General features: G+C 39.3%; 1 protein-coding gene across 3 annotated transcripts in view; it reads left to right on the top strand.

Moving 5' to 3' along the window:
• The window catches only part of UPP1 (uridine phosphorylase 1), a 34,302-nt gene extending 26,510 nt beyond the window's left edge, over positions 1–7,792 (top strand). For all 3 annotated transcript variants that reach the window (XM_068234540.1, XM_068234539.1, XM_068234541.1), the window contains exons 5-8: positions 421–535; positions 2,213–2,422; positions 3,088–3,234; positions 6,180–7,792. In XM_068234540.1, coding sequence (XP_068090641.1) covers positions 421–535; positions 2,213–2,422; positions 3,088–3,234; positions 6,180–6,319 — 612 coding nt within the window. In that variant the 3' untranslated portion in view covers positions 6,320–7,792. The remainder of the gene's footprint in view (positions 1–420; positions 536–2,212; positions 2,423–3,087; positions 3,235–6,179) is intronic.
• The last annotated feature ends 2,042 nt before the right edge of the window (positions 7,793–9,834 follow it).

Here is a 9,834-nt window from a genome sequence, read left to right on the forward strand (position 1 = left end):
CACTGGGGGCTCTGGTCTCGCATTTGTGCCCCTGCGGCGCCATCACCCCGGTCGTTGTAAGCATCCTGCGCATGTGCGGTTCAGTCTTTAGAGAACCGTGAATGTGCAGGATGCCTACAGCAACCGGCATGAAGATGCGCTGGGGTGCGACTTCAGCAGAAGTCGCTGGATTACCAGAGACACCAGCGGGACCACAGAAGGGAACAAGAGGATGCCTGGGGACCATGTGGGCTACCGGGGAAGGGGGGGGGGGGAAGGCTGGAGGAAACCCCAGGTAAGTCCAGATTTCCTTTTTTTGGCACTGCGCAGGGTCCTTTTAACATCAGAAGGGATAGTTGCACTCTTTATGGTCTGAGTATAGAGATGATGGAGTCACTTTTTGACAATTTTTTATATTATGATTGGCTTTATCTTTTTCAGCATGGTATGGGAATTCCATCAATCTCCATAATGCTCCACGAACTGATCAAACTCCTGTACCACTCCAAGTGTTGTGATGTCACTGTTGTGCGCATTGGTACTTCTGGCGGCATAGGTAAAATATAAAAAATGTAAAACAAAAATGCATTTTACCATGGGACAATTGTACATCTCAAATGAATGCATACACGTTTATTGAATTTCAGAATTTTTCCTAATTGTGGTCCTGTTACTATCAGTTTAGCACCTTCACTAGGTACTAAGTGAAGAAAGCAAGGGTGTCTGAAGTGTCACTAACAATAGAGAGTTACATGGTTACATAGTTACTTGGGTTGAAAAAAGACATACGTCCATCGAGTTCAACCAGAACTCGATGGACGTATGTCCATCAGTACAGTAAGTATGTTTAGCAGTTATTTTGGTTGTTGCTGATAGCTAGCATATCGATAATGGCCACAATTAGTGAAAGTGAAAACTTATCACCAAACATTGATTGGTATTTTAAGTGTTAATTCATTAAAGAAGCTTGCCTTATTAACATGTAGTAATACGTTTTTAAAGTGAGATTGTTATCTTATCACTCCAGCTTTCAAGTTATCACCTCTGTAGTTATCCTTAGATGCAGTAGATAGGGATGGTAGAAGCATACCCAGGCAGAATGTAGCTTTAACCCTCCTGCTGCCTCCTCTGCCAGCAAAATTACAGCCAGACTGCAGGAGGATCCTATAAAATGTTATTAAAGACAGGAGATACGCTTAATGAATTATGGTCAATATCGTATAACCAATATTCTACTATTGGTTTGCCTGAGACCTAACCCTCCTCCCAAAGCAAACAATCAGCTATTGCCTCCCACAGCATACCCCTATCTATATGCATAACCATAACCCGCCTCCCAAAGCAAACTCCTTCTTAAATGAGTAACCCTAACCTTCTCTCCCTATATACTTCCCCTACCCAGTCCCCTAACACTAACCAATCTAGCATTACCTATTGCTCTATCTGTCTCTCTCTGCCACTGATATCCAGAGAGCCGGAGCTAAGCTATATAACAGCAGAGCCCTAGTGCAGATATTTATAGTTGGGCTATATAGTAGCCGAGCCCCAGTGTCCAAATCCTGCACCCACTTTTATTGTTTGTAGAGTAACCACCTTAGTGTGGGTATGTCTTCCTCTGTTCTGAGACACTGGGCATGATTCACAAAGCTTTTTCACCTGTTTTCATCTGTTTTCACCTTATCTATGTTACATTTGTAATCTCCCACAGAGCAAAAATATAATATAATTAAGGTAAGAAAAGTAATATTGAAATTAAGTTAATCAGGAACAACTAACTTTGGGTAATTATTTTTCTTGTAAATTTGCTGAAAGGTTATTTTTATTAATTAGGTGATAAATAAGTCATGTATGAGAAGTTTTGTGAATAGAGCCCATTGTAGCGATGAGGCCTAGATTGACAAATGTCCTGTTTTGCCTGTTGCTTTATTAAAAGTGACAGATAGGTTCTTACACTGAAAAGTAAATGAATCATTCCAAGAGAGTACAAATTCCCACTTCCAGGTTATGAAACACACTTGCTAATTTTCACAGCAAACTGATTTCCTCACAAGCTCATCTTTACACCTTACTTTTTCAGAATGATATTGGAAGACTCAACACGTCTCAACTAAGATTTAATTTGAAAGAACATTCTTCATTGCCTGCATATTTATAAAAGATAACTGTTTATATTGAATCCTTAGGCAGGGAATTCACTTTTGCATTGCTAATTATGGATATGTTATATTTTTAGGTATTGAGCCAGGCTCTGTGGTGATTACGAGTCAGTCTGTGAATCCTACCTTTGAACCTCAGTTTGAGCAGATAGTACTCGGGAAAACAGTAATCCGTAGTACAAAACTGGATGCTGAACTGGCCCAAGAGCTGATTCAGTGCAGTCACGAAATCAATGAATTCAACACTGTTATTGGAAAAACCATGTGCACTTTGGACTTTTATGAAGGTTTGTTTAACATCTCCTTAGTTACAATATTTTGTGACAACTTTTTACAGTGGAGCAGTGTCGAGGAGGGGAGATACATATATGAGTCGCATGATAGGCTGCGGCAAAACTTGTGGGGGAATTGGCAAGATGGGGGAAAGCTTCTGGAAGGGGACATGTAAGACTGGGCATAGCACTTGTGGAAGGGTGTATGTCAGGATGGGGGCTATACTTCTGGGAGGAACATAGACAGGATATGGAAAGTGAAACTGTGATGATGCCTAAGGATATGGACAGTGTTTGTAGGGGGAAATGACCAGGCTGGGGGCAATGCTTGTGGAGGAACATGACACTACTTAGGGCTGTACTGGAAGTAATACTGGGAATAGTACCTATAGAGATAAGGTAATGATTTTGTCGAGGACATACCAATAGTTTTATGTTAACTTGTACTTCAGAGTATCAATTTTCCAAATTTAAAGAATCAGAAGATTTTCTTATACTTTAGGTTAGGTTTAATGTAGAGTATGTAAAGTACCTGTCCTAAGAAAAAGCTGAAGATATTTGAAGTCAGTATGTGATTGAACTCACCAGAATCTCTATGAAACCTTTATGCCTATAAATACCTATGAAATATATATACTGGATGCATTCATGTTTTAATCCAATGTTATTTTCCAACGAAGGCCAAGCACGTCTTGATGGTGCAATCTGCTCATATACAGAGGAGGAGAAGATGCAGTATCTGAAAGCAGCATATGATGCTGGAATTAGAAACATTGAGATGGAGTCATCCGTGTTTGCAGCAATGTGCAATATAAGTGGATTGCGAGGTAAGCTTCTTGAAAGGTTTAATTGGAAGATGTGAAGAATATTGCATTGCTCTGTAAGGCAGGTGTGTCATATGTTTTACAAAATTACTTTGTGGTGAGGTGATGACTGTGTGCACACAAATGCTGTCAGTGCACTCTGATGTCCTTGTTCATTGCACATTGATACAGTTGGTAAAATCCAATCAGTTGCAAACTCTCCGAACGGAGTACCAGGGGAATCAAATACTTGCACTATTTGTCCAAGTGGACAGGTCCTAAGGGTACACATACATTAAAGACTGATAACTTTTATTTATTAAAAGATACTCGTAAAAAGAGAATGCCTATGTGTGGACACCTCTATAAACTTATGTCTGTTATATCCACAACAAGAATGACTGAGGAATACTGGTGGGACTTTGCTTATTCCCCACCACTCCCACAAATGATCTGGAGTGGGGTGTAGCTATCCCGCAGTTACCCAGTTCAGTCTGCACAGGATAACTAGTATAGGGCAGCACAGTGGCGTAGTGGTTAGCGCTTTCGCCTTGCAGTGCTGGGTCCTGTAAGAATTTAGGTATTATATGATTGAATTCATAGGCCTCAGTTACTTTAACTGAGTTTAGTTAAACTACTTGATTTGCAGAGTCTCCCTTTAAGCAGCATTTCTAGAAACACTGGAACATGGTTTTGTGTCTTACACAAAACCAGCCAAGGTTAAAGAGTTTATCCAGTGCAGAGGCCAGACTAGCTGGCGGCGAACAACATAAATATGAGCCATTGTTATGAAAATATTCTCAGAAGAGCATTTAACAAATGGCCTCTTTAGAACAAGATGACAGTTCTTAGAACTAGGTGATAGTTTGGGCAAGCACAGTAAAGACCGTGCCTGTCATTATATCACAAGGTTGTATCAGCCAATAGCAGGCTATGAGTTTCTGCTCAGATGATGTCACATTTAACTCTTTAGTGGTTGGTACTAAAGCAGCAGACCAGAGAGCACTTCTAAAATACTGCTACTTCTTCTCAGTCTGGCTGATGACTCCCACCCTTTACTTTTATTTGTAATGTATCGTCCTATTATCTAACTGTATGCTGTATATAGGCCTACGGGCTACATAGTATAGATAGAACATAAGATAAAACCTGGTTGCCATGCAATGGAACCAAGAGCTGTAACGCAAAGAGGACTTACTACAGAACAATTGCTTCGCTGTGTAGGGATGAGCATCTGTATATTTGTTTACTGAATAAACTCCTTGAAACTGTGATGATGCCTAAGAAGTTCTATCTCCTATGCTGAGTCAAGTTATCAAACTTCCTGTGATATGGTGCTGAACGAAGGTGTAGTTTTGTTGCCCATAGCAACCAACGTATAGATTCTTACAGGTCCCCGGTTGAAATCCCAGCCAGGGCGCTATCTGCATGGAGTTTGTATGTTCTCCCCACGTCTGTGTGGGTTTCCTCCAGACACTCCTGTTTCCTCCCACATCCCAAAAACATACAGGTAAGTTAAATGGCTTCCCCCTAATTTGGCCCTAGACTATGGTACATACACTACACAATACATACATAGACATATGACTATGGTAGAGACTAGATTGTGAGCCCCTCTGAGGGACAGTTAGTGACAAGACAATATATACTCTGTACAGCGCTGCATAATATGTCAGCACTATATAAATACTTGAATAAATAAATAAAATAAATATATGGAGATCAAAAGCTATATGCTGCTAGGTAGGTATACTAGAGCAAGCGTCACCTAAATATACGTCCTCCGTCTTATAACAGACAGGTGATGGGATCACTCGGTTAAACAAACTTATGGGGTGCTCATATAGTATTTACAGTGCTCACACATACATGTCCCTCAAACAGTTTAACCCTGAAGGGCTTCCTCAGGTGGTGCAGTAACACAGTGCAGTGCTATATTACAATATATACAATCCCCCCCCCCCCCCCCCACACACACACACACACACATACACACACACCAGCTATACAACAAACAGAGTGTCCCTCAGCATAAGAAAAGCTCAAGTCAGAGCTGAAATGTGGAATGTACTCTCCTTCTCAAACATTGTGTCATTAGAGCAATTCCTCCAAGCCCAGAGGAACTGGCTCACTGGAATGCCCTTCTTAAGGGATCTAGGGTGTGCGCATTCCCACGTCAACAGAGCAAACCACACACCCTAGATCCCTTAAGAAGGGAATTCTGTTCCCCACTCAGCGCACTCACTTCATGGGGAGAAGAATGGACTATTTGCCATGCCTGAGCAGGGGTCCGTATTTGTTGGACAGTGTTCAATAGGTATTTGTCCAGGTGGAGGAGGCAGGTATAGGAGAATAAGGTATTGACATCACGCTACCGCCTACAAGCGCTCTTCGATGGCTGAAAGTGCAGATACATGTGACCAGGCTTTTACTAACAGACCCAGGAAAGCAACATCTCAACATGCTCGAAAAGGCAGTTGAGACAGTTGATTAATGTTCTAAAAATCTGTTCTACTCCATCCTACCTCACTTCTGTTTCCTTGTAAATAAGGTGTGCCTGAAAATGAAAGCCTAATCAGCTGCTTACACAAATGGTTGGCATTTATGTCCTGCCATTAATAAATGGTTAGACATTTTAGCTTATGACTAAGGGCAATATAAAACCAAATTGACATGCAGCCAGAAGATGCATTGCACACCTGATAAAGCCAGTTGATGTTAGACAAAGCAGGGATGGAGGGAAATCCTGGCAACAAGCAGTCTTCCAACAATGACATCTGCAGGCAAGAATGTCACACCAATTTTGACACTGCAGTTTTAGTATAATACCATTTCTTAAAATATCTTGAACAAAGTGATTTCACACATTTATTTTATATAGTATGTTAAAAATTATACTTGTATCTTGATATGCTTTACTGATCCTGGGGTGCGGCTTTGTGTTAATGATTTATTTTTGTTTTTTTTAGCTGCGGTGGTTTGTGTCACACTTTTAAATCGTCTGGAAGGAGATCAAATCTCTAGTACTCATGATGTTTTGGTGGAATATCAACAGAGACCTCAAAAATTAGTTGGATACTTTATAAAAAAAAGTTTAATGAAGAAGTAGGTCTTTTCCATGCTGTTTAAGATATACAGTATTTCACAAAATACTGCACATGCATTGTTCTAGAATATATTTGGCATTGTGTACAGATAGTACATTTCACATGATCATTTGATAGTCGCTGTAATTTGAATAATTCTCTTTAGAATATGCAACTCTTGCTTTCATAAATGCTGTCTGCTAAAAAGACAGTCATTTTAAAAATGACATGTTTTCTGAATGAAAATTTTCTCTACAAAAAAAAGGTTGGGTTGTCAACAAATAAAGTATTTAGGTGCAGATATGAAAAGGTAAACATTAATTGTTTTAGTTGAGATAGGATTAGGTTTTTAATAGACATGGAACAAATCCCAAATTTCCTCAAATCTGAATACAAAAAGATTCTCGATTCCTTCAAATCTAACAACTCCTGTACATAAGAATTGTGTGATGCCAGTAAGAATACTAGTTATACTTAAAATATACTATTTTAAGTCTAATTGCTACTGTATTCTTCCATGGATCACACAATTCTTATGTACAGATTTGAGAATCTTTTTGGATTTGGATTCAAGGAAATTTGGGGTTTTACCCATCTCTAGTTTTCAACATGTAATTAGAACTTAGGAAACATAGTACATGCGTATATATGTAATAACAGCACTTGGAAATTTTGCCGCACAGTAAAGCCAAAATTTAGATTAGTGCACCTAATGCAGTAGAATATTAATAATGTTACCTATATTCTACTAACACCTATTGTTTTTGGATCATTGGATGGAAATCTATATGTGTATGGCCAGCTGTGGCCATACACATATAGATTTCCATCCAATGATCCAAAACAATGGATTCCTTTCTGAAAGGAATCGATTCAGAAGGAATCTATTTCTACAACATACAGCACATGGATTAACAGATTCCAGCAGGGAATCTATAGAAAATCGATTGAACCACAGGGTTGCACTGTTCGATACAGTGCAACTCTATATGCTTGCAACCTAGAGCCACTCATGCCCTGGCCCCAATCGATTTTCCATCCTGTCCAATAGATACTTGTGAATAATTTTTGGTCAAAAAGATCGATCAAACATTTAAGGTAATCAATTCCCATTTATATATAATGATAACCAATTATTCTTCAATTATTCAATCAGGTATAGTACATGCTCAGCCTGGAACTTATGCTATGTTGAGTATCCATCCCAAATATGTTGTTTTGTTGTTTTTTGCCTTCACTTAACTGAAGTGTGTATGACATATATTGTAACACAATAGAAATAACACTGCATCTTTAGCAGAAAACAGAGGGCATTTATTTATATTTTATTTATTACTTAACCAAAGAATTATTTAGTACTGTATTAAACATGTTTTGCAATTACAAATGGTGTGATTGCAACAAAATACTGTATAGTAATATTATATAAATAATAATGTGCACATAAATAAATTGCCAATAGTCTGGAACAGATTTCCTGTTTTGGATGCACTGTATTAAAGGAAAATACATTTTGCAAAAATTGTCCATTTTGTCTTTATTTTTTTATTCAAAGGAAAACTCCAGCTTTGAAAAGTTTTAACTAACGGTTACTTCTACTGTTCCACAAAAAGAAGAGATTTTCTTCACCTCTGAAAGATTCTGAGGCGATTTTCAAACTTCACTGTATTTGCTTTTGTTAAAATCTGTAAGGCCTCTTTTCCATGAGCAGCTGACTCGTCTCCGCCCCCCCCCCCCCCAAAAAAAAAACAAAAAAAAACAAAACACATCACTGAGCATGTGCAAACAGCCTTACGCGGCTAAAGCCGCTAGAACGCACATGCTGCACTTCATGTAAACGTGTAGCGTTACACGGTAACGCAACGTGGGCACTGTGAACAGCCCATTCATTTTACATTGCTGTGCGATGGGCTGCATTACAGGCTGCACTAACGTGCGCCTGTAACGTCTTACTGTGAAAGCAGCCTAAAAAGGCCTCTTTTCTACAGGCAGTTGAACTGTGTGCTCAGCAAGCAGTTACAAGGCAGCAGCAAGCAGTTGTGAGAGTTTGAGAGGCATTTCACTGCCTATCAACAGTCCGTGGAAAAGAGGCTTAACCTATCTTAGTTCCTGGACGTAGAAACTACGTCCAGGAACCATGCGCGCTACCGCCCGCTCCCGCGGCCGATCGTGCGCGTGCACGCACGCTCCCGGCTCGCGGTTCGTTAGCCAGGCAATCACTGAATCGGGCTATGGTGCCCGATCACTGATTCCTCTCCCCCGCTGAAAAAGCTACAGCTTCTCTCGGAAGCTGCGCCTTTTCTGGCTGTTCCCTCCCCCATGCGTCTCTCTAAGCGTATGTTACGCTTAGAGTGACGTCATGTAAACAAACTCATGGCCGCCATCTTGTGGCCAAAAAGTAATACTACAACTAAAAGTAAAAAAAAATAAAAATCAACACACATTTACATTATAAACCTATTGTTTACATCTCACCCTCCCAAAACTACCCAAATAAAATGTTTAGTATAAAAAAAAAAAAAACATTACAATAAAAAAACATGTAAATATTTACCTGAGGGTCTAAACTTTTTAAATATCAATATAAAGATGAAATATTTCTATATTTTTTTATTTTAAACTTGTAAATAGTGATAGATGCGAAACGGAAAAAATGCACCTTTATTTCCAAATAAAATATTGTCGCCATACATTGTGATAGGGCTATAATTTTAACGGTGTAATAACCGGGACATATGGGCAAATACAATACGTGAGTTTTAATTATGGAGGCATGTATTATTTTAAAACTATAATGGCTGAAAACTGAGAAATAATGATTTTTTTCCGTTTTTTCTTATTCTTCCTGTTAAAATGCATTTACAGTAAAGTGGCTCTTAGCAAACTGTACCCCCCAAAGAAAGCCTAATTGGTGGCGGAAAAAACAAGATATAGATCAGTTCATTGTGATAAGTAGTGATAAAGTTATAGGCTAATGAATGGGAGGTGAACATTTCTCAAGTGAAAACGACGGAACGCGACTGGGTTAAGGTGACTGTGGGTGTTCCGAACAGATATTGGAGATTAAGGGTTGGAGGATCACAGCATCGTTTTGGGTTTCTTGGTGTTAACTTACCCATAAGTCCTTGGGATCATATGCTTTCCATTCGCCTCACACACGAAGTGTTGGCCATGTTTCACGATCACTACTGTGCTTCCTCCTTCTGGCTTTACATAGTTATTTGAGTTGAAAAAAGACATACGGCCATGGAGTTCAAACAGAAAACAAAGTACAACACTAGCCTTCTCCCTCACATATCCCTGTTGCTCCAAAGGAAGGTAAAAAATCCTTACAAGGCATAGCCCCAAAAGCGAAAAAAATCCTTCCCGACTCCAGATGGCAATCAGATAAAATCCCTGGATCAACACCACTTTAGTGATGGTTAATAAGATGCTAACAATTTCAAGTACAGTACATGCAGTTTGTATGTGAAAATGTGTGCAGCTTGTAATTGGACCAATAAAATATGTTAGCTACATATTGCATTTGATTGGGTAC

Source organism: Hyperolius riggenbachi, chromosome 5 (genome assembly GCF_040937935.1).
Source record: "Hyperolius riggenbachi isolate aHypRig1 chromosome 5, aHypRig1.pri, whole genome shotgun sequence".
NCBI classification, from domain to species: Eukaryota; Metazoa; Chordata; class Amphibia; order Anura; family Hyperoliidae; genus Hyperolius; species Hyperolius riggenbachi.